Consider the following 25,862-nt stretch of genomic DNA (forward strand, 5'->3'; position numbering starts at 1 on the left):
GAGAGGCAGGAGGGAGGGGTTGGGAGAGACAGGGGAAGGGATGGCGAGAGACAGGAGTGAGAGGGTGGGGAGGGACAGGGTGGGGAGAGACAGGGGGAAGCAGTGGAGACAGGGTGGGGAGAGACAAGGGGAGGTTATGGGAAAGACTGGCTGGAGGAAGGGAGAGGCAAAACAGGAGGGAAGGCAGGGTTAAGACGGGAGGGAGGGGGTAAGACAACAAAAACTTTTATTTATATAGCGCCTTTGAAGTAGTAAGATGTCCCAAGGCACTTCACAGCAGTGTTAAAAGACAAAACAAATAAATCTGACAGATGACCAAAAGCTTGGTCAAAGAGGTAGGTTTTAAGGAGCGTCTTAAAGGAGGAAAGAGAGGTAGAGTGGCAGAGAGGTTTAGGGAGGGAGTTCCAAAGCTTAGAGCCCAGACAGCTGAAGGCACGGCCACCAATGGTTGAGTGATTATAATCAGGGATGTTCAAGTGGGCAGAATTTGTGGAGCACAGACATCTCGTGGGGTTGTGAGGCTGAAATAGATTACAGAGATGGAGAGGGGCGAGGCCATAGTGGGAGTTGTAAACAAGGATGAGAATTTTGAAATCGAGGCGTTGTTTAACGGAGAGCCAATGTAGTCAGCGAGCACAGGGGTGATTGGTGAGCAGGACTTGGTGCAAGTTAGGACACGGGCAGCCTGGTTTCAGATGACCTCAAGTTTACGTCGTGTAGAATGTGGGAGGCCAGCCAGGAGTGCGCTGGAGTAGTCAAGTCTAGAGGTAACAAAGGCATGGATGAGGCTTTCAGCAGCAGAAGAGCTGCAGCGGGGCGGAGGCGGGCAGTGTTATGAAAGTGGAAATAGGCGGTTTTAGTTATGCTGCGGATATGTGGCCGGAAGCTCATTTCAGGGTCAAATATGACGCTTAGGTTGCGAACAGTCTGGTTTAGCCTCAGATAGATGCTAGGGAGAGGGATGGAGTTAAGACGGGAGGGAGGGAGAGGGTAAGACACGAGGGAGGGACAGGGTAAGACACGAGGGAGGGAGAGGGTAAGACACAAGGGAGGGGGTAAGATGGGGGGAAGGGATAAGACTGGAGGAAGGGAGGGGGTAAGGCTGGAGGAAGGGAGGGGATAAGATGGGAGGGAGCGAGAGGGTAAGATGGGAGGGAGCGAGAGGGTAAGATGGGAGGGAGCAAGATGGGAGGGAGCGAGGGGGTAAGATGGGAGGGAGGGGGTAAGATGGGAGGGAGGGGGTAAGATGGGAGGGAGAGAGTAAGATGGGAGGGAGGGAGGGAGGGAGGGAGGGAGGGAGGAAGATGGGAGGGAGTAGACTGGAGGGAGGAAGGGGGTAAGACTGGAGAGAGGGGGTAAGACGGGAGGGAGGGAAGACTGAAGGGAAGGGTGGGGTTAGACGGGAGGGAGGGGGTGGGGAGAGACTGAAGGGAGGGGGCGGCGAGAGACAGGAGGGAGGGGGTAGGGAGAGACAGGAGGGAGGGGGTAGGGAGAGACAGGAGGGAGGGGGTAGGGAGAGACAGGAGGGAGGGGGTAGGGAGAGACAGGAGGGAGGGGGAAGGGAGAGACAGGAGGGAGGGGGAAGGGAGAGACAGGAGGGAGGGGGTAGGGAGAGACAGGAGGGAGGGGGTAGGGCGAGACAGGATTGAGTGAGGGGGAGGGAGAGACTGGAGGGAGGGGGTGAGGAGAAACAGGAGAGAGGGAGGGAGGTGGTGGGGAGAGATTGGAGGGAGGGGTAAGATAGGAATGAAAGAGGTGTTAAGTCGGGACAGAGGGAGGGATTAAGTCGGGAGAGGTAGGGGGTTAAGATGGGAGGGGGAGGGGTAGGGGGTTAAGACGGGGGGGGGGAAGAGTTAAGATGGGGGGGGGGGGAAGAGTTAAGATGGGCGGGGATGTGGGTTAGTACGGGATGGATAAGACTGGAGGGAGGGAGGGAAGGGGAGAGACTGGTGGGAGGGAAGGGAGAGTGACTGGAGGGAGGGAAGGGAAAGAGACTGGAGGAAGGGAGGTGGGAGAGGCTGGTGAGAGGGACGGACTGGAGGGCGGGAAAGAGAAACTGGAGGCAGGGGAGGGTTCTGGAGGGCGTGGTATGGGGATGGGTAGGAGAGTTGAGGGGAATGGAGGGTGGTGCGAGGAGGGGAGTGAGGGGTGTAAGGTATGGAGATTGAGGAGGGGAGGTCAGGTGAGGGGTGTGAGATGAGGCAACGGTGAGGAGCGGGAGGAGTGGTGTTCGGGTAGGGGAGGTCAGGAGTAGATGTGAGGTATGGGGATTGGGATGGGGAGGGGATTTGAGACTGACCGGAGGTGAGGGGATGAGGAGTTCAAATGAGGCTGTGAGGGGAAACGATGAGGGGTGTGAGGGGATGGGCATGGTGATGGAGATGGGGTGATCACGTGAGGAGAGGGGTGTGAATGGAGGCCAGGTGAGGCTGTGAAGGGAGAGGATGGTGAGGGGAGAGGTGGGACAATAGCAGTTTAAGAGTGTGAGGGGAGGGGAGAGGTGGGAGGATAACAGTTGAGGGGTGTGAGGGGAGGTAATGTCGAGGGGAGAGGTGGGACAATAGCAGTTGAGGCGTGTGAGGGGATGGTGAGGCTGTGAGGGGATGCAAAGGGAATGGTGAATGTGAGAAGGGAGGGGGTGAAGGGGATGGTGAGGGGGAGAAGGTGTTGAGGGAAGAGGCTGTGAGGGGAGGGGAGAGAGAGGTTGCAGAGGGGTGTGAAGGAAGGGGAGAGAGGAGAGGTTGCAGAGGGGTGTGAGGGAAGGGAGAGAGGAGAGGTTGCAGAGGGGAGTGAGGGAAGGGAGAGGAGAGATGTTGCAGAGGGGTGTGAAGGAAGGGGAGAGAGGAGAGGTTGCAGAGGGGTGTGAGGGAAGGGAGAGAGGAGAGGTTGCAGAGGGGTGTGAGGGAGAGGAGAGATGTTGCAGAGGGGTGTGAGGGAAGGGAGAGGAGAGATGTTGCAGAGGGGTGTGAAGGAAGGGGAGAGAGGAGAGGTTGCAGAGGGGTGTGAGGGAAGGGAGAGAGGAGAGGTTGCAGAGGGGTGTGAGGGAGAGGAGAGATGTTGCAGAGGGGTGTGAGGGAAGGGGAGAGAGGAGAGGTTGCAGAGGGGTGTGAGGGAGAGGAGAGATGTTGCAGAGGGGTGTGAGGGAAGGGGAGAGAGGAGAGGTTGCAGAGGGGTGTGAGGGAAGGGAGAGAGGAAAGGTTGCAGAGGGGTGTGAGGGAAGTGAGAGGAGAGAGGTTGCAGAGGGGTGTGGGGGAGAGAGGGGGGTTTGGGGTTAGGGGTGAAGGGTTAAACAGCCCGTACCCTCGAGCTGGAGCTCAGGTCAGCTGACCAACGCGTGACAATGCGCGGCACGTGATCCGCCGCCCGGCCGGCTCGGAGCGACAGGAGGCGGAGGATCCGGGCCGGGCGACTGAGGTAAACCGGCGGCCGCGGCCCCGCGCCCCCTACACAATGGAAGAGTGAGCCGTACTGATAGTGCCGCCGGCGGGCCGGACTCTCTCCCCACGCCCGCGCCGAGCCGAGTTGAGCGGCCTGGAATGTGGCAGTATCGGGTCTTGGTGTCCAGGACATGGCGCGCCTTCCCCACCCCAGCTCCCAGTGTGAGGCGAGGCGAGGCGAGGCGCGACTCGGCAGGGCCTGGGTTCATTGCTGGGTTCCTTGGTCGCCCCTGTGCTGGCTGGCCGACATTGGCTCCCAGTCCACCAACACCTTGAATTTAAGACGAGGTGGAGAAATTTCTTCTGTGAGGGTCGTGAATCTGGAATTCTCTATACCCCCCCCCCCACCTGTGGAAGCTGAGTCATTGAAGGTATTCAAGGTGGAGATAAAGAGATTCCTGAAATATAGTGGAGCCGAGGGTTATGGAGAACGGGCAGGGAAGTGAGTTGAGTCCATGATCAGATCAGCCATGATCTTATTGAATGGTGGAGCAGGCTCGAGGGGCCAACTGGTGTACTCCTGCTTCTATTTCTTATGTTCTTAACATTCTCATTCTCATGTTTTCAAATCCATACATGGTCTCGCCACTCCCTATCTCAAATCTCCTCCAGTTCTCCAATCTGCCGAGATAGCTGCACTCCTCCAATTCTGGCCTCTTGAGCAGCCCTGATTTTAATTATCTCCCCATTGGTGGTCGTGCCTTCAGCTGAGGAGGATCTAAGCTCAGGAATTCACTCCCTGAACCCCTCTCCCTCTTTCCTCCTTTAAAATGTTCCAAGCTTTTGGTGACCTGACCTAATTTATTCTTGTGTGGCTCAGTGTCAAATTTTGTTAATGCTTTGGTGAAGTTGCTTGGAATATTTTACTACTTTAAAGGCACTATGTAAATGCAAGTTGTTAGGGCAATGTAAACAGAAAATGCTGACAACACTCAACAGTCCAGGCAGCATTTGTGAAGTGAGTAACAGTTAACATTTCAGGTGACTTCTTGTCAGGGGAATGTGTTATCCTGATTGAAATGTAAAAAAAATGGGCCAAATATTGATTCACACTGTTAATGTGGAAATTCAGAAAGGATTATGGGATACATAGTGATTGTAAATTACCAGAATTTCCTGGTCAGTTTACACAGCTGTTTGCTTTGTGCAAATAGCACCTTTTCCCGTTCACCTCCGTTATTTCTAAGACCTTGTTGGATTTGCCTATTAATTGCTCATTAACTTTCTGCAGCGAGTTTAACGGAGAGTGGGTGAAGCTGTCCATATAATTACTGCTCACATCTCACTTTTTTAGTACCGTGATAATGATTCCCAACTGAAACCACCGAAGCTGTAATCGATTTTTAAAAATTAGATGTAGCTCCAGATTTAGTAACAATGCCCCTTTTCAGTTACAGAAGAGAGCATAAGTTATGGAGTCAGAATTTGTAGTAAAAGCAACGGTGAGATTAAGTATTCACTGATGGCATAGGCAGCCCCTTGAAATCGAGGAAGACTTTCTTCCACTCAGTGAGTTCTTAGGTGACTGAACAGTCCAATATGGCAATTACAGTCTCTGTCACAGGTGGGATAGTGGTTGAAGGAAAGGGTGGGTGGGATTGGTTTGCTGCACGCTCTTTCCGCTACCTGCACTTGCTTCTGCATGCTCTCTCTGACAAGACTTTGTGCTCAGCATCCTCCCGGATGTTTTTCCTCCACTTAGGGCCAGGCCAGGGACTCCCAGGTGTCGATGTGTATGTTGCATTTTATCAAGGAAGCTTTGAGGGTATCCTTGAAAGGTTTCCTCTGGGGCTCGAGTTCCGAGTAGAGCACTTGCTTTTGGAGTCTTGTGTCAGGCATGCGAACACTGTGGCCCACCCAATGGAGCTGGTCGAGTGTGGTTAGTGCTTTGATGCTGGGGATGTTGGCCTGATTGAGGACGCTAACGTTGGTGCGTCTGTCCTCCTGGGGGATTTGCACGATCTTGCGGAGACATCGTTGGTGGTATTTCTCCAGTGATTTGAGGTGTCTGCTGTTTCTGGTCCATGTCTCTCAGCCATACAGGAGGGCAGATATCACTACAGCCCTGTAGACCATGAGCTTGGTGGCAGATTTGAGGGCCTGATCTTCGAACACATTCTTCCTCAGGCGGCCGAAGGCTGCGCTAGCGCACTGGAGGCGGTGTTGAACCTTGTCATCTATGTCTGCCCTTGCTGATAATAGGCTTCCGAGGTTCAGTGATGTATGTAAATCGGCAGCAAATTCAGACGACTGCACACGCACAGTTAAACGTGGAAATCCTGAAGTTGCTGTCTGAGATAAGGCATTCCTCTGAACGCTTTCCAAAAACTGCATTTGCTGTTTGACTCGTCAGTCAAATACATTGAACGGTGTAGTTCCTGTACTGACATTGAAGACACGGACTAAACTCAACAGAAAAAGTTAGGGCTCGTCCATTATAAGTACCCTTTTAACGGCATGGTAAGTCTTGGTTACTGCCAAACAAACTCTCTGGCATTTAAAATTAACTATTACAAGTGGGGAATCTCATTCTTTCAGCTTTTAATTATTGTTGGAGATTTAAAAAAAACTGTAAATTTGTTTTAACTATTTCTTTGCCTCATCTCTCTTTCTCAATCCAATCTTTCTTTCCTTCTCTCTAGTTTGCTTTCTGTATCTGATTTGACATTGAATTCAATGTTCTAATGAACATCCTGGTTCAGACTGCACTGCATTATTCAATGTGATTTAAGATTGCTTGTTGTGCAAATATGGGTCCCAGATACACTCTAAAGGGTGCAGTGTTGTTTGGCTGATAGTACCTTGCCTTTTAAAAGCCCGTTGAAAGTCTGGGCAAGTGGCAGTCTAATGGTGTCGTTTGTTTTCCGCCCAGAGCAATATCAGGCCCATTGTCTTTTGGAGATGTACCTTTCATCAAACTCTCATTTACTCATTTCAGATTTTTTAGCTTTTGAGTTTTTAAGTTAATCTCGTCGGGATAATTGGCTCATTAAAATCGCTATTAGTTTTTAGAACAAAATTTTACGATGAAATAGAGATTGATATTGAGTAGGAGATCTCATTGTGTGGTTCAGGGATAGTTTTTTAGCTGGTACCAAAACTGGTATCATTGAATGGCCTTTTGCTGTAAATTTCAATCTGTTCCTTTTGTTCAAATATGGTAGAAAATTGAAATGCACTGGCGTACTCGTGTATTAATTTGAGGAAATGCTTTGAACACATGATGTGTAGTGGTCTTTGTGTATAAAGTGAAACTTGTAGATTTCTGTTAAGTAATCAATTAGGTCTTGAATATTTACTCCAGTTCTTAAGCAAATAATGCATTGTGCATTTTAAACCCAGAACAAACAATTTTTAAAAACTCTCAACATCAGCGATAAATCATTAAAATCTTGACTACACCTCACATTTTTCTGGCATGTTGATTCTTGACTTTGTTGGGAGGGGAAAGAAAACATTAAACCTGTAGGGCTCAAGTTTCGGACCCCCGCTAGAATGGCACACATTGGAGAGGCCCGCCCAATTTGTAGAACAGAAATTGCGGCGAATACTTACCTCGCGGTTCTCCGATAGCTGTAGGCCCGTTTCCAGCTCGGCACGGGGCAGCTGCTGGGGGCGGAGTTACAGCCCTGTGCCAAAAACAGTGCCGGCAGCTGCGTGCGTGCGCAGTAGCTCCTGGCCCAGCGTATCCTGTCTCCGGGCAACGACCCTATCCCAGGCCGAGTGGCCTGACAGCTCTTACCTCGTCGGTGGCAGGGCCCGCCTGCCTGGCATCTCGCTGGGGGCGGGCCCTGCCTGAAGTCGTCGTCGGCGGGGCCTGCCTGTCTGGCATCTCGCTGTGGGGGGGAGGGGGGGGGGGGGGCTCTGGTGCTGCGGTGCTGCAGTAGGTAAGTAGAAACTTACTTTTTTATTGATCAATTTTGTTTTGATTTATTGGTTGGTTTATTGATTTATTTATCATTTATTATTGATGATGGCTCCTTATTTGTAAAAATGAAGTGTTTAATGCTTTGCAAACTTCTAAACTTCCCTTCTTCCCCACCCCCCCAGCTCTCGTTCTCTGCGTCTAATTTCTCAAGTGTAGGCAAGGTTTTTCTGAGTGTACAAAAATCTACACTTCGTAAGTTTTCACTGCCTAAACTTGCAAAACAGGTGTAAGTGGCAGGGCACACCCCCTTTTGAAAAAAAAATCTGTTCTAAAATGAAATGATTGTAACTCACTAGAATTGAAGCAAACTAAATGCCGAGAATTGCAATTTCTAAGATGCTCCATTCTAAACTAGTTGCTCCAAAAAAAATAGGAGCAATTCAGACCGAAACTTGAGCCCGTAAAGAGGATATATAATCAACTTCTAATGAAGCTGGATATTTTTAATAGCTTAATTCTAATTATGTTCTGATGTAGGTAAACCGGTTTCTTGAGTGGATTGTGAGGTACTGATACTGGTACACGTAACTATTGCAATAGGTGGGGATATTGGGCAAAGGCGGGTATCTGGAGTTAGGTCACAGATCAGCCTTGATCTTGTTGAATGACAGAATAGGCTCGAGGGGCTGAATAGCCTACTTTTGTTTCTACATCCCTGAGAACTTATAGTTTATATAAAACTTAAGTAGGATACCTGGAGACAAAAGTAGAATGGCTCTGGAAGTGTTAACACTGAAATCACCTTGCACCTAGCTACGCAAAGCCTTGTAGTGTAGATAGATTTTCTGGGAATCTCATCAAATTTTCTGCATTATGGTGTGCAATATTTGATTGAATTGTGTTGTCAAGGACATTGTAATGTAAGTGGATTAATCCGTTGAGAAGAGGAGGGTCAAGTATTTGTGAGAATTAATGTTATAGTAGGAGGATTTTGTTTAACAGGGCATACTGCCTTCTCTCTCATGCCTGATGTCATTCTTGAGTTTTTATATTCAAATTTATATCCAGCTTTTCATCAAAGATGCAAACTTTGTGGTATGCAGGTCACCTATCTTTTTCAATGAAATTGCATTTACTTGTTCTGGCATTGGAACAGGAGGAGGCCATGTTGCCCCTCGAGCCTGTTCCGCCATTCAATCAGATCCTGGCTGATCTATTTACCCGCTTTTGATCCATATCATTTGACAGCCTCGCCGAATTAAAAAACTGTTGATCTTGTTGAAAATTTCAATTCACCCATCATTCGCAGCCTTTTAACGGAAGGAATTCCAGATTTTCGCAACCCTTTGTGTGAATAAGTGCTTTTTGATTTTAAGTGGTCGTTATAATTTTAAGATTATGACCCCTTGTTCTGAATTTCCACACCAGAGGGAATCGTTTCTCTCTCTCTACCCTATTAAATCCCTTAATCATTTTAAACACCACAATTACACACCCCTCAACTCCCTTAAATTTAAGAGAATGCAAGCCAAGTTTATGAAACAAAAGCAAAATATTGTGGATGCTGGAATCTGAAATGAAAACAGAATGCTGGAAATATCAGGTCAGGCAGCATCTATGGAGAGAAACAGTTAACTTTTCAGGTCAATGACCCTTTATCGGAACTGGCAATAGTTCGAAATGTAACAGATTCTTAAGGCACTGAAAGGGGGAGGAAAGAACAAAAGGACAGGTCTGCAAAGGGTGGAAGGCAGGAGAGATTTGAGACAAAGGATGATGGGCCAAATTGAGATGGTTATGGCACAAGTTAGGAAACAAAAGATGAGTCTAGATCGGGTGTGAATGGTGGAATAATTACCAGCTGCCATGGGAAAAAATTAAAAGGGAGGGCTGTGGTTTGTTTTAAAAGTGAACACAAAATGGGTCGAGGTTATGGTCTGAAATTGTTGAACTCTGTTGAGTCCAGAAGGATTTATGAAATCTGTCCTCATAATTAAATCCTTTTAATCCCTAGTATAATTCTGCTGAATCTGCACCGTACCCCCTCCCAGGCCAATAGCACTTTCCTGAGATATGCGCCCTAAAATAAACACAGTACTCCAAATCTATCCTTGGCCCCCCTCCTAGTTCTCATCAAAATGACATCATCCAAAAACACAGCGTCCGTTTCCACATGTACGCTGATGGCACCCGGCTCAACCTCACTACCACTCCTTGGTCCTTAAATTGTCAGACTGCTTGTCCGACATCCAGTTTCGGATGAGCAGAAATTTATTCCAGTTGACTATTGAGAAGACCAAAGCCATTGTTTTCAGTCCCCGCCACAAACTCTGTTCCCTAGCCACTGACTCCATCCTTCTCCCCAACCTTTGTCTGAGGCTGAACCAGACTGTTCGCAAACTTGGTGACCCTGAATTTGACCCTGAAATGAGCTTTCGACCACACATCCGCGGCATAATTAAAACCGCCTATTTCTACCTCCGTAACATCGCGTGTCTCCGCCCTTGCCTCAGCTCATCCGCTGCTGAAGCCCTCATCCATGCCTTTATTGACTATTCCAATGCACCCCTGGCTGGCTTCCCACATTCTATGCTACGTAAACTAGAGGTGCACCAAAACTTGGCTGCCACTGTCCTAACTCGCACCAAGTCCCGCGCACCCTTCACCTCTGCGCTCGCTGACCTACATTGGCACCCGGTTAAGCAACGCCTCAATTTCAAAATTCTCATCCTTGTTTTCAAATCCCTCCACGGTCTCGTCCCTCCCTATCTCTGTAATCTCCTCCAGCCCCCCCCCCCCCCCCCCCCCCCCCCAAGATGTCTGCACTCTAATTCTGCCCTCTTGAGCATCCCTGATTATAATCGCTCAACCATCGGTGGCCGTGCCTTCTGTTCCATAGTCCCTAAGCTCTGGAACTCCCTGCCTAAATCTCTCCGCCTCTCTATTCTCTTTCCTCCTGCAAGACTCTTGTTAAAACCTACTCCTTTGCCCTAATTTCTTCTTATGTGGTTTGGTGTCACATTTTTTGTCTCAGTACTCCTGTGAAGCGCCTTGGGACGTTTCACTACGTTAAAGGTGCTATATAAATAAGGTTGTTGTATTGTAATAACTTCTTGAACAAATTTGCCTAATCACTGTGAGGAAGAATTGTTGAGGCTTTTTTTTAGCTCCAATTTCCATATTTTTTTATCCTTTGGTTTTCTGGTGTGTTGCTGACAGGTGCATATGAGCTAATCACATCAATGAGTTCCTATTTATTTCCTCACCTCTGTTTAGAACCTCTTGGCAAAGTTTAAACTTAATCCTTGTAGGTTTTACCTTAATTTCTCCCTTACTAGTGCAATGTATACTTTTATTTATTTTGAAGTTACCCAAATTTGCAATTAAAAACACGCACTGCTGGAAATGCAATGGTAATTTTGTATCTGTGGAGGGAAAAGGACAGGTGATATTTTGATCTGTCCTTCAGCACTATTGAGGTCACCCCTGAAATATGGCCCCTTTTTAAAAAAAAAAAAAATCTTTTTTACAGATATGGACCTGGTTTTTCAGTTTAAAAAAAAAAATCAGATTCCTAGCAATTATAGTTTTTCCCTTTTTTAATTTTAATTTTGCAATAGTGATTTGAGCAAGTCATCTTAGCTTGGGAAGCCAGTGCTGAGACTGCCAAATGACTGCAGCTACCTGGAACCTTGATGCTGTCGCTGCTGTGGTTGAAGCTTGTGACCGCTCTCTGGCAGTGCAGTGCTGTGACTGCACCACTCTCTGATTGCAGGTCTGTACTTTCAGATTCAATCCTTGTGCATTAACCCTTGTCGACTCTAGTTTTAGACTTGTGTTGAGTGATTGAGTTATTTGAGTCTGACATTATACCATTCCTTTTGCTTTAACACTAAACTTCTCCTGGGGAACTTGGGTAATTGATCAGTACTGTCAATATTTATGTAAATGTTGTCCCTTTTCACTATTTAAGTGTCAGTTAAAACAAAACGCCAACCTTCTTTGCAAATCTTCAGGTCATGTGGATTTTCAAAGTTTGTACTTTATATTAAAAAAAAGAGACTTGCATCTTTCAGCACCTCTCAAAGCATTTTTAGTGCTAATGAAGTTCTTTAAAATTGCAGTCACTGTTGTAACATAGGAAAAGCGGCATTCAATTTGTGCACAGCAAGCTCCCATGAACAGCAATGTGATAATCACCCAGCTAATCTGTTTTAGTTGTTGATTGAGGGATAAATATTGGTTAGGACACCAGGGATAATTGCCCTGCTCTTCAAAATAGTGCGGTGGAGTCTTTTATGTTCACTTGAGAGCAGACGGGGTTTAACGTCTCTTCCGAAAGACGGCACCTCCGACAGTGCCGCTCTCCCTCAGTATTTCGCTGGAGTGTCAACCTAGATTTTTGTGCTCTGGAGTAGGACTTTAACCCACAACCTTCCGATTCAGGTGAGAGTGCTGCCCACTGAGCCACGATTGACACATTATCCTCTCGTCCTATGCTCAATGTCCAAATTAATGGGTTGGTTTACTTCAACCTTGCCTCTCCATTATTTCGATGTGTATCATGGCTGCCTCTCCAGCAAAAATGCTACAGGAACTCATGATCACTCTGAATCCTTTTTCAAGTTTATCTTTTTTTTGGGGTAGCGTGACCAACACTGCAGGCCATACTGACTGGCTACCCAGTGCCCTCCAGATGTTCCTCCGTACCCAATTTGTCGTAATTATTGCACACTGACCTGATTCTTTTGAGTGCGGCAAGTCTGGACAGGGTAGATAGAGAGAAACTGTTCCCATTGACAGAAGGTTCAAGAACCATAGGAGACAGATTCAAGATGATTGGCAAAAGATCCAAAGGCCTGAGGGAAAACTTTTTTATGCAGTGAGTGGTTAGGATCTGAAATTCACTGCCTGAAAGGAGGTAGACTCAATAGTGGCTTTCAAAGGGAATTTGAAAAGTATCTGAAGGAAAAAATATGCAGGGCTACAGGGAAAGGGAGAGGAGTGAGACTAGCTGAAGTGTTCTTGCAGAGAGCTGGCACAGGCTCAATAGGCCGAATAGACTCCTTCTGTGCTGTATCCATTCTATAATACAAAGCTAGGTGGGAATGTAAGTTGTGAGGAGGATGCAAAGAGACTTCAAGGGAATATAGACAGGTTAAGTGAATGGGCAAGAACGTGGCAAATGGAATATGTGAAGTTGGTCAGAGGGACCTGGGTGTCCTTGTACACACTGAAAGTTAACATGCAGGTACAGCTAGCAATTAAGTAAGCAAATGGTATGTTGACCTTTATTACAAGAGGATTTGAGTATAAGATTAAAGACGTCTTACTGCAATTATATGGGTCCCTGGTGAGACCGCACTTGGAGTATTGTGTACAGTTTTGGTCTCCTTACCTAAGGAAGGATATAGTTGCTACTGAAGGAGTGCAACACAGGTTCACCAGATTGATTCCTGGGATGGGGGATTGTCCTATGAGGAGAGATTGAGTAGACTAGGCCTATATTCTCTCTAGTTTAGAAGAATGAGAGGTGATCCCATCGAAACATACAAAATTCTTACAGGGCTTGACAGGGTAGATGCAGGGAGATAAAAACAGAAAATGCTGGAAATCTCAGCTGTGGAGAGAAAGCAGAGTTAATGTTTTAGGTCGATGACCCTTCATCAGAACTGGAGAGTGTTGGGGAAAAAACAGATTCTTAAGCTGTTAAGAATCTGTTCTTTCCGAACACACTCCAGTTCTGACGAAGGGTCATTGACCAGAAATGTTAACTCTGCTGTCTCTCCACAGATGCTGCTTGACCTGCTGAGATTTCCAGCATTTTCTTCCAGATTTCAGCATCCGCAGTATTTTGCTTTTGTCGATGCAGGGAGGATGTTTCCTCTGGTTGGGGAGTCTAGAACCAGGGGAGACCGTCTCGGAATAAGGGGTCAGCCATTTAGGACTGAGATGAGGAGAAACCTCTTCACTCAGAGGGTGGTGAATCTTTGGGATTCTCTACCCCAGAGGGCTATGGAGGCTCAGTCTTTGAGTATATTCAAGACAGAGATCGATAGATTTTTGGATATTAAGGGATATGGGGATAGTGCAGGAAAGTGTTGAAGTAGATCAACCATCATCATCATAGGCAGTCCCTCGGAATCAAGGAAGACTTGCTTCCACTCCTGAAGTGAGTTCTTTGGTGGTTGAGCAGTTCAGTATGAGAGCCACAGACTCTCAGGTGGGACAGACATTTGCCGAAGGAAGGGGTGGGTGGGACTAATTTGCTGCACGCTCCTTCCGCTGCCTGCGCTTGACCTCTTCACGCTCTCGGCGTTGAGATTCGAAGAGCTCAACGCCCTCCCGGATGCACTTTCTCCACCTAGGGCAGTCTTTGGCCAGGGACTCCCAGGTGTCAGTGGTGATGTCGCATTTTACCAGGGAGGCTTTGAGGGTGTCCTTGTAATGTTTCCGCTGCCCACCTTTGGCTCGTTTGCCGTAAAGGAGCTCCGCATAGAGCATTTGCTTAGGGAGTCTCGTGTCTGGCATGCGAACCATGTGGCCTGCCCAGCGAAGCTGATCGAGTGTGATCAGTGCTTCAATGCTGGGGTTGTTAGCCTGGGCGAGGACACTAATGTTGTACCTGTCCTCCCAGGGGATTTGCAGGATCTTGCGGAGGCATCGTTGGTGATATATCTCCAGCGACTTGAGGTGTCTTCTGTACATCGTCCATGTCTCTGATCCATACAGTACGGCGGGTATTACTACAGCCCTGTAGACCATGAGTTTGGTGGTAGATTTGAGGGCCTGGTCTTCGAACACTCTTTTCCTCAGGCGGCCGAAGGCTGCACTGGAGGCGGTGTTGAATCTCCGCATCAATGTCCCTCGGCGAATGTCTGTCCCACCTGTGACAGAATCTACGACTCTCGTATTGGACTGTTCAGCCACCAAAGAACTCACTTCAGGAGTGGAAGCAAGTCTTCCTTGATTCTGAGAGACTGCCTATGATGATGATTGATGTACCTCAACACTTTCCTGCACTATTCCCATATCCCTTAATATCCCAAGTGTTGAGGTAGATCAACCATGATCTCATTGAATGGCAGAGCAGGCTCGAGGGGCAGTATGGCCTATTCCTGCTTCTAATTTGTATGTTAAGTTATTATTCTATGGTTCTATTTACTAGAATGGTACCAGGAATGAGGCTTCAATTATGTGGAGAAGCTGGGATTCTTCTCGGAGCAGAGAAGGTTAAGAGGAGTTTGGATCGAGGTGTTCAAAATCATTAAATATTTTGATAGAGTAAATAAGGAGAAACTGTTTACAATGGCAGAGGACACAGATTTAAGGTGATTGGTAAAAGAACCAGAGGTGACTTGAAGGAACATTTTTTTTTAAACACAGCGAGTTGTGATCTGGAATGCACTGCCTGAAAGGGTGTTTGAAGCAGATTCAATAGTAACATTCAAAAGAGAAAAAATGTACTGGGCTATGTGGAAAGAACAGTAGGATTAATTGGGTAGTTCTACCAAAGAGCCGGTATAGGCACGATGGGCCGAATGGCAGCCTCCTGTGCTGTATCATTTGTTGATTCTATATATTAAGATATACCTGCTGGAGGAACATTTTATTCCCCTGTTCTGTAAATTAAAAGCCACACATTTTTGCGGAATTATTTTGAAATTTCTATATTTTTACACAGCTGTTGAGAAGCTGCCAACATGTCGACCAGAAAACTGAAAAGTGAAGATTACAACGATTATAGCTCCACAGAAAACAGCCCAGACCATGATAGCTTGAGTTCGTCTGATATTTCTGCAAGGTCACCTGATAACTTTGGAAATTATCAGCGACTAAATGAAAGAGCTGGCACTACGTAAGTACTGTAAACTTTTGAAACAAAATTATTGATGTTTGAGCCTTCAGTATGCTCGCTGACCCATGTTTCAGGTAGGACCACTTTCCTTCTCTTTGCTTTTGTTTGTCACTGGAGGATATATCAAACTTCATTGGGAAATTTTAAAATACAGCAGACTATTTTCTGGGCTCAGCATGGAGATGGATATGGTTATCTGTTTAGAAATTGGAGTGATGCACCATTAATGTATTGAAGGTAATGAGAAGAGGCTTTGACAGTGCTATCAAGACTCTTTGACTCAGACTGGTCTGTGAATGTTAATGCTTTGAAGGTTATGTTTGGAAATAGTGAACAGAATGAGTTCATGTAGCTTGAATTCTGTCCTATTGTATTGTATGATTTGGTGTGGTGTGTTGAAATAAGGATCAGTGTAAGCTGAACAGTATGGAAACAGTATTTGTGAATTGCTTTTTTTGTTTACATTTCAGACCTGCTGAGACATTAATTCACTTGTTGAAAGGGAACATAGGAACAGGACTCCTCAGCCTTCCTCTGGCGATTAAAAATGCGGGGATTGTGGTACGATGCTTTCACCTTTTTGGTATCCAAGTGAAATTTTGATTCATGGTGTTGCTTGATAGGCATTTTATAACTACTTTATCCTCAAGTTGAGTGGAGACTTGGTGCTTAAAAGGTACTTGGCCATGTAGGTACAGCAAGCAATTATGAAAGTAACTGACATGTTGGCCTTTATTACAAAAGGATTGGAGTATACTTGTAACAAAGTCTTGCAATTAAAATCAGGCCTTGGTGAGACCAAACCTGGAGTACTGTGTACAATTCTGGTCTCCTTGCCCAAGGAAGGACATACTTGCCTTAGATGGAGTGCAACAAAGGTTCAACAGACTGATTCCTGGGATGAGGGGATTGTCCTATGAAGAGATTTCATAGACTAGGCCTATATTCCATAGCGTTTAGAAGAATGAGGTGATTTCATTGAAACACTATTTTGGTCAGAAGAATAGGTAGGGCACTTAGTACTTGGAGGGTACGAGTCTAGGTGGGGTAGAGGAACAAAGGGATCTCTGAGTACAAATACACAAATCACTAAAAGTTGCGACACAGGTTAGCAAGGCCATTTAAAAAAATTAGCAAACAAGCACGAGGGTTTAGTTTTTTTTAAGAGGAATAGACTTTAAAAGAAAGCAAATGGCATGCTGACCTTCATAGCGAAAGGATTTGAGTATAGGAGCAGGGAGGTCTTACTGCAGTTGTACAGGGTCTTGATGAGACCACACCTTGAGTATTGTGTGCAGTTTTGGTCTCCTAATCTGAGGAAGGACGTGCTTGCTATTGAGGGAGTGCAGCGAAGGTTCACCAGACTTATTCCCAGGATTGCAGGACTGACCTATGAAGAAAGACTGGATCCGACTAGGCTTTTCTCACTGGAATTTAGAAGAATGAGAGAGGATAGCATAGAAACATATTATGAGGGGACTGGACAGGTTAGATGCAGGAAGAATGTTCCCGATGTTGGGGAAGTCCAGAACCAGGGGTCACAGTCTAAGGATAAGGGGTAAGCCATTTAGGACTGAGATGAGGAGAAACTTTTTCACTCAGAGTGGTGAACCTGTAGAATTCTCTGTCACAGAAAGTTATTGAGTCTAATTCGGTGGATATATTCAAGAGGGAGTTAGATGTGGCCCTTATGGCTAAGAGGATCAGGGGGTATAGTGAGAAGGCAGAAGTGGGGTACTGAAGTTGCATGATATTGAATGGCGGTGCAGGCTCGAAGGGCTGAATGGCCTGCTCATGCACCTATTTTCTATGTTTAAAAGTAGGGAAGTTATGCTAAACCTGTATCGAACCATGGTTAGACCACACATGGAGTACTGTGTACAGTTCTGTTTGCCATATTATAAAAAGGATATTGAGGCACTAGAGAGGGTGCAGAGATTTACATGGATGATACCAGAAATGCAAGGGTATACATATCAGGAAATGATGAACAGGCTGGGTCTCTTTTCTCTGGGGGGTTGGGGGGGTGGGGGTGGGGGGTGGGGTGGGGGAGGTGGGAGAGAGAGAAAGAAGGGGGGGGTGGGCGGAGAGAGAAAGAAGGCTGAGGGGTGACCTAATAGAGGTCTTTAAAATTATGAAATGTTTTAATAGAGTGGATACAGAGAGAAAGTTTCTACTTGTGGGGAAGATCAAAAAATCCAATAGGGAATTCAAAAGAAATGTCTTCAGCCAAAGAGTGGTGAAAATGTTTATGCCATTTTGCTGTCATTACCTATGAGTTTATCTTGTGCATCCCTGAGTTTTTTATTTGTTCCTGGGATGTGGGTGTCGCTGGCAAGGCCAACATTTATTGCCCATCCCTAATTTCCCTTGAGAAGGTGGTGGTGAGCCACATTCTTGAACCACAGCAGTCTGGTGAAGGTGCTTCCACAGTGCTGTTACGGAGGGGGTTCTAGGATTTTGACCCAGCGATGAAGGAACAGCGATATAATGCAGGTGATGGGAACACCATCACCTGCAAGTTCCCCAAGTCAGAATGGTGTGTAACTTGGAGGGGAACTTGCAGGTGATGGTGTTCCCATGCACCTGCTGCCCTTGTCCTTCTAGGTGGTAGAGGTTGCGGGTTTGGGAGGAGCTGTTGAAGAAGCCTTGGCGAGTTGCTGCATCTTGTAAATGGTACACACTGCAGCCGCGGTGCACCGGTGGTTGAGTCAGTGAATGTTTAAGATGGTGGTTGGGGTGCCAATCAAACCGGCTGCTTTGTCCTGGATAGTGTTGAGCTGCTTCTGTGTTGTTAGAGCTGCACTCATCTAGGCAAGTGCAGAGTGTTCCATCACACTCCTGACTTGTGCTTTGTAGATGATGGAGAGGCTATGGGGAGTCAGGAGGTGAGACACTTGCTACAGAATACCCAGCCTCTGACCAGCTCTTGTTGCCACAGTGTTAATGTGGCTGATGCAGTTAAGTTTCTGCTCCATGGCGAACCCCAGGATGTTGATACTGGGCAATTTGGCGATGGAAATGCCGTTGAATGTCGAGGGGAGGTGGTTAGACTGTCTCTTGTTAGAGATGGTCATTGCCTGACGCGAATGTTATTTGCCCTTTATCAGCCCAAGCCTGAATGTCGTCCAGGTTGTGCTGCATGCAGGCATGGACTGCTTCATTATCTGAGAAATTGCAAATGGAAATGAACATCAGCGAACATCTCTGACTTTATGATGGAGGGAAGGTCATTGATGAAGCAGCTGAAGATGGTTGGGCCTCGGACACTGCCCTGAGGAACTCCTGCAGTGTTGTCCTGGGGCTGAGATGATTGATCTTCAACAACCACAACCATCTTGCTTTGTGCTAATTATAACTCCCAACCAGTGGAGTGTTTTCCCTCTGATTCCCATTGACCTCAATTTTACTAGGGCTCTTTGATGCTGCACTCAATCAAATGCTGCCTTGATGTTGTGGGCAGTCACTCTCGCCTCTGGAATTTAGATCTTTTGTCCATGTTTGGACCAAGGCTGTAATGAGGTCTGGAGCTGAGTAGTCCTGGTGGAACCCAAACTGAGCATCGCTGAGCAGGTTATTGGTGAGTAGCTGCCACTTGATAATACTTCCATCACTTTGCTGATTGATGGGGTGGTAATTGACCAAATTGGATTTGTTCTGCTTTTTGTGGACAGGACATACCTGGGCAGTTTTCCACATTGTCTGGTAGATCACAGTATTGTAGCTATACTGCAACAGTTTAGTTGTGTTGTGGAGTATTACAAAGATACTTGACACAAGTCTGTTTCGGAAAAAATAATCTTTTATTATAAAGAACTTGATCATGGGTGAAACAGCTCTTACACGTGTTCAGTAACTCGGTGACCCAAACCAGCCATTCTCGCCGAGCAACTTTAGGCTGCTATCTTTATACATTCAAAATACATACAAATTCATGAAGCATACGTGCGGAGGTTTTCCATTGGTTGTTTCCCTTAACACATCACGAGTCCTCGTCTGGTTACAACAATTTCATTGGTACGTACAATTTTATTTATATAATTTCCGTGCGCCTTTTATTTGATTAGTTACGTGTTACATCATTACTTTTCTATCATTAAGTAATTCCTGTGAACTTCTGAAGAATAACTCCTTCCCAGACCTATTTGTCCTTGACTATATTTTTTGTTGATTGACAAACAAGCTGGAGTGTTGCAATCCTCCTTTGTATCGTTATCTCGTACTATTACTAACTGTTCCTACAGCTTGTTTTTCTAAGATAAAATTTTCCTATTCTAGACAATTCATCTGGTTTCTCTACGATTTTCTGTCTATGCTAGGACATTTGCCAACTACTCCCTTCTTGAGAGTTATGTGTTACGGTTCCACGCTCAGCTTAAGCTTGGCCACAAACTTTTAGAAATACTAATGATTTTTAACCCCTTTAATCCCCCCCCCCCCCCCCCCTTAGTCATATGGTTAATTTAACCCAACGTGACCAATTATTCACCTTGTCTGATTCACGTGTACTCCGCCCCGGTCTCGGTGATCAGGCGATAGGTTGGGGGCACCCACAAATCCTATCAGGTATTCATTCTGCAACAATTTGACCTGTTCCCTAGTTTGTAGCTTTGCTTGGGTATACCTCTTCTTTCACACTTGTTACATAACATCACCAACCAATTCAAGGCTATTACTATCTGTACTGCCACTAGGGTATGTGAAAGGATCCTTATCCACGGATGTATTTCAACGTTCATTCCCCAATTCCTTAGTCTCTAGTACCAAGGCGGGTTTTTCAGGTTATCCTTTATTTCACCTTTAGCTCATAATATATTTTAATATTATTTCTTAATTGTCCTTTAAGCTCGGTTAAATCTTCAGGTAACAAGGTAATTGGTGGTGCTTGCTCTGCCATGTAATCATCAATGTTTTGCTTAATCTCATCACTTATATTTAATGTCACTGTCTTTCTGGCGTGTATATATGTCATGTATGCTCTTCCCACCGACACTGGGAGAAAAGCAAAAATTAGGCATTGTACTGTTACAAGTCAAGCCTCTAATCGTAAGTTCCCAGGCTAGTTACCACACAATATTCTCCTCGTCCTTGATAGGCGAAATGTGTGGGTTCGGTTCGGGCAGGGCTTATTTCAATGACCTATCCTTCCGTAGTAGTGTCAAACCCACAGCTATCTTTGCTCCCATCTCCCACTGGGCGAGGGCATATAGTTAGGCTTCCTTATCTTCGGCGCCCGGATAAAGATATTCCCCTTATCTTTCCATTCTTTTTGATCGCATACTGGTCCAGCGGGTAATGGCGGATGTACTCTTCCCCTCGTGCTATCCCTATGTTTTCAACTTCATATTGAGGATACGGGTATGAGCCTTGGGTTATTATGGGGATCACTAGTATTATCCCTACCATCGGAGTTTGTTTCCCCTTGCATCCTCCTGTAACCGCATACACCCTAGTCATTCCTTTCAGGGTGCAGGCGTCTAATGGCCCAGTGTGCTGTGCTATTTCTTTCAATTGGGTGCTATTTATCCAATCTGGAACTCGCCCGATTTGTATCTGATCCATATTGTATCTCACCTGACCAATTATCCATCCCTATAGGCATGACGTGTCTCTTTTCCTATCCTCAGCATCATCTTCTCGTTCCTGCTTATTTAGCTTGTTAATTGTTCGTGCATGGCCTTCCAATATGGATAAACCCTCTAGCAGTATTTTGGATGTTTTAGCTCCTAACTCTGAAGATACTGTCCCTAGTCCGGCCTGTTTCCTCATTGGGACCTCCATTGTTCCCCTCAAACTATCTACTCCTACTTGGATCACCTGTATATCTAGAGAGGTCCCTGTATTTGCTCCAGTTAGTACATCATTCACTATAGATCTCCTCTGTCTTCCTCCTTTGTGTCTCAGCTGCTTGTGATACTCCCTTGCTCCTGATGCATCACTAGCTTCTCTCAGGACTGTGTCTAGCAACCGTGTGTACAATGCTTTAGTCTTGGGCTACACTTTTCTGGCAGGTATAGGTCTGTTTAAATTTATGATCACAGGTAATATTTCATGCTGCACATTGTCAAAAAACAACATTCCCTCTGATCTCGTTACCAACCCGCTGGGTGGACCTTCAGTAAGGAGAGGGCAAGTAATTGGTGTTGATGTAGTTGGCCCTGGGGTTATGACTATAGGTTTTGGCCAATAAATCACCACTGCTGGGCTTAAACACTTTCTCTCTCCCCTGCATATGGCCCATTGTATCCATGGGGACCGCTCTGGATCCCCAAAGATCATGTCCCTGTTCGGACAATGTACTATTATTATTATTCCGTATTTAGCCATTACGTGCCTCCCTGTGGTTAATTCCCATGGTGTACAATATTCAAGTAACATTTTTGTTACCCACTCATCATGTGGCTTCAAGATAAACGCTCCGGACACTCTGATGCTGCCCCTTAGGGGCTGCTTTACGTAGTTGTTGTACCCTCCGGTGTGGGTATATGCTTCTGGGCCCCCTCAGGGCAGCCTTGTAGCTAGTCATTGTAGAAGCAGAAGGGCGGTGGTGATTACGTTTATATACATTCTGTTGTATATAAACTGTTGTATACATACAGCTCCGCTGGGCAGGCCACATAGGCGACAGACACGAGACTCCCAAAGCAAGCGCTCTACTCGGAACTCCTTCACCACAAACGAGCCAAAGGTGGACAGCAGAAATGTTACAAGGACACCTCAAAGCCTCCCTGATAAAGTGCAACATCCCGACTGACACCTGAGAGTCCCTGGCCAAAGACTGCCCTAAGTGGAGGAAGTGCATCCGGGAGGGCGCTGAGCTCCTCGAGTCTCGTCGCCAAGAGCATGCAGAAATCAAACGCAGGCAGCGGAAAGAGCGGATGACAAACCAGTCCCATCCACCCTTCCCCTCAACGACTATCTGTCCCACCTATGACAGAGACTGTGGTTCTTGTATTGGACTGTACAGCTACCTAAGAACTCATATTAAGAGTGGAAGCAAGTCTTCCTCGATTCTGAGGGACTGCCTATGATGATGACATTCTGTTGATAAAACACATCCTGGATATTCCAGGTTTTTAGTTAGATTCTTATAATTTCTACTTCAACTGGATTGTTTGCACAGTTTCTCAGGGCATGTGCCCTTTCCCAGATCCATTTCATTATGGCAAGTAGAAACATAGAAAATAGGTGCAGGAGTAGGCCATTTGGCCCTTCGAGCCTGCACCACCATTCAGTAAGATCATGGTTGATCATTCACCTCAGTACCCCTTTCCCGCTTTCTCTCCATACCCCTTGATCCCTTTAGCTGTAAGGGCCATATCTAACTCCCTCTTGAATATATCCAATGAACTCGCATCAACAATACTCTGCGGTAGCGAATTCCACAGGTTGAGTGAAGAAGTTTCTCCTCATCTCAGTCCTAAATGGCTTACCCCTTATCCTTAGACTGTGACCCCTCGTTCTAGACTTCCCCGACATCAGGAATATTCTTCCTGCATCTAACCTGTCCAGCCTCGTCAGAATTTTATGTTTCTATGAGATCCCCCTCATTCTTCTAAACTCCAGTGAATACAGGCCCAGTCGATCCAGTCTCTCCTCATGTCAGTCCTGCCATCCCAGGGATCAGTCTGGTGAACCTTCGCTGCACTCCCTCAATAGCAAGAATATCCTTCCTCAGATTAGGAGACCAAAACTGAACACAATATTCAACGTGAGGCCTCACCAAGGCCCTGTACAAATGCAGTAAGACCTCCCTGCTTCTATACTCAAATCCCCTAGCTATGAAGGCCAACATGCCATTTGCCGCCTTCACCGCCTGCTGTACCTGCATGCCAACTTTCAATGACTGATGTACCATAACACCAGAACTCGATGCGCCTCCTCTTTTCCTAATCTGTCACCATTCAGATATTCTGACTTCATGTTTTTGCCACCAAAGTGGATAACCTCACATTTATCCACATTATACTGCATCTGCCATGCATTTGCCCACTCACCTAACCTATCCAAGTCATCCTGCAGCCTCTTAGCAACCTCCTCACAGCTCACATCGCCACCCAGCTTAGTGTTATCTGCAAACTTGGAGATATTACACTCAATTCCTTCATCTAAATCATCGATGTATATTGTAAATAGCTGGAGTGCCAGCATTGAGCCCTGCGGCACCACACTCTTCACTGCCTCCCATTCTGAAAAGGACCTGTTTATCCCGACTCTCTGCTTCCTGTCTGCCAACCAGTTCTCTATCTACGTCAATACATTACCCCCAATACCATTTGCACACTAATCTCTTGTGTTGGACCTTGTCAAAAGCCTTTTGAAAGTCCAAGTACACCACATCCACTGGTTCTCCTTTGTCCACTCTACTAGTTACATCCTCAAAAAATTCTAAAAGATTTGTCAAGCATGATTTCCCCTTCATAAATCCATGCTAACTTGGACCGATCCTGTCATTGCTTTCCAAATGAGCTGCTATTTCATCTTTAATAATTGATTCCAACATTTTACTCCAGGCAGGGATGTACAATTGTTGAAGTTCATCCATGTGATCTTTAAATGTTTGCCATTGCCTAGTCACCGTCAACCGTTTAAGTATCATTCGCCAGTCTATTTTAGCCAATTCATGGCTCATACCATCGAAGTTACCTTTCCTTAAATTCAGGACCCCAGCCTCTGAATTAACTGTGTCACTCTCCATCTTAATAAAGAATTCTACCATATTATGGTCACTCTTCCCCAAGTGGCCTCGCACAAGATTGCTAATTAGTCCTTTCTCATTACACATCACCCAATCTAGGATGGCTAGCCTTTAGTTTCTTCCTCGACATATTGATCTAGAAAACCATCCCTAATACACTCCAGGAAATCCTCCTCCACCGCATTGCTACCAGTTTGGTTAGCTCAATCAATATGTAGATTAAAGTTGCCCATGATAACTGCTGTATCTTTTATTGCACACATTCCCTATTTCTTGTTTGATGCTGTCCCCAACCTCACTACTACTGTTTGGTGGTCTGTACACAACTCCCACTAGCGTTTTCTGTCCTTTGGTATTCCGCAGCTCTACCCATACAGATTCCACATCAACCAAGCTAATGTCCTTCCTTACTATTGCGTTAATCTCCTCTTTAACCAGCAACGCTACCCCACCTCTTCCTTTCTGTCTATCCTTCCTAAATGTTGAATACCCCCGGATGTTGAGTTCCCAGCCTTGGTCACCCTGGAGCCATGTCTCCGTAATCCCAGTTATATCATATTCGTTAATAGCTGCCTGCGCCATTAATTCGTCCACTTTATTACGAATACTCCTCGCATTGAGGCGCAGAGCCTTCAGGCTTGTCTTTTTAATACACTTTGTCCCTTTAGAATTTTGCTGTACTGTGGCCCGTTTTGATTTTTGCCTTGGGTTTCTCTGCCCTCCACTTTTACTTTTCCTCTTTCTATCTTTTGCTTCTACCCCCATTTTACTTCCCCGAGTATTGCAAATATTAATCCTAGTCCCCTGAAAAGTCCATCTATCAATGCATCCCTCCACTCCTTATACTCTAAGGCGAATCTTAAGGAGTAGATTACCATGTGTAAGCACTGATTAATGCTTCATACGGCCCGCTCCATTGTGGGGCAAATCCAGGTTTTCTTGGCAATTCTTTAACCATTATCTTCGTTCTGATCTCCGGCACTACCGCCAAGGGTTTTGTCCCTTTCTCTTCATCCTGTTTCCTGTGTATGTCCTACTTCCTGCCGCATCTCTTTAAGCTGCTTACTCAATTCCATCACATACTTCCTGATTCTATCTCGTAATGGTCCTAATTCTGCCCCTCCTGTAACTATCTGTTAGATCTCTTAATTTTAATGAAATACGAACTCCGATGGTAGTTTTAACTTTTTAATCTTGGCAGAGAGTAACAAGCTGCTGGCTGATTGCCAGTTTCTTTGTCTTACTGAGACACATGGTCAAAATGGCTGTATTTTATACCGGGTTTAATTTACAGAAAAGAACTCGCCTTCTTTGACCTTATTGACTCGCTACCCAAGGTCCGAAAATGCCAAGTTGATTGATGACTTAACGCAATGTGGCTGAAATGCATGTAGCATCTCTGACTTGTTGTCTGTGAATTTTCACAGCCTGCCTAAATGCAGCCTGTTTGAATTCTCTATCAATCCCCCCTTTGATTCTTTCACAAACTGAATCATAAAACATCAGGTATCACTAGTTAAACATTCTACAAAATAATTTCATACATGTTAATCGAGTTTCCTTCTAAAATTTGTTGATGTGTTTCACCACATGTCTGGACTAGTAGCATCCACACAAATTTACACCAACCCGAGTTCCATCGTGGCCACAATGGAAGTCTGGTTTTAGTAGGTTAATTAACCTTATTCCAATTTAATCCAAATCAATATCTTAATTCAACCAGTAAATAATCTTTCCTTAAGCATAACATACCCCTGTGCCACTTATAGATGGTCTGCTGGGACCTGCAAGGTGTCTCACCTGCGGGACAGCCGCCTGGTCGCAACAACATTTAATCAACATAAACAAACAATATAAAAGTAAAAGGTATTTACATGTAATTCCCTTGGTACTCTACTATTTCCCTTTGGTGCAGAGGGTCGGCTAGTAAGAAGTAGGCCTATGCCTAGGATACCTACAATCAATACTACAGTAAATTTATACATTTTCACAAAGTAATTG

General features: G+C 45.7%; 1 protein-coding gene across 5 annotated transcripts in view; it reads left to right on the forward strand.

Annotated features, from left to right (window-relative positions):
- Positions 1–3,350: 3,350 nt before the first annotated feature.
- slc36a1 (solute carrier family 36 member 1) overlaps positions 3,351–25,862 on the forward strand; it is a 113,226-nt gene continuing 90,714 nt past the window's right edge. For 2 of the 5 annotated variants that reach the window (XR_011592985.1, XM_070878069.1), the window contains exons 1-3: positions 3,351–3,414; positions 14,990–15,163; positions 15,634–15,724. Coding sequence is in view for 4 of the 5 variants with exons in the window: in XM_070878069.1 (XP_070734170.1) it covers positions 15,009–15,163; positions 15,634–15,724 (246 nt within the window). In the remaining variant the exon portion in view is untranslated. Of the gene's footprint in view, positions 3,415–3,885; positions 4,396–5,363; positions 5,898–7,302; positions 7,325–14,989; positions 15,164–15,633; positions 15,725–25,862 lie in introns of those variants that run through there. The other 3 variants (XM_070878071.1, XM_070878070.1, XM_070878072.1) reach the window with 3 other exon arrangements.

Source organism: Pristiophorus japonicus, chromosome 4 (genome assembly GCF_044704955.1).
Source record: "Pristiophorus japonicus isolate sPriJap1 chromosome 4, sPriJap1.hap1, whole genome shotgun sequence".
In the NCBI taxonomy this organism is placed as follows: domain Eukaryota; kingdom Metazoa; phylum Chordata; class Chondrichthyes; family Pristiophoridae; genus Pristiophorus; species Pristiophorus japonicus.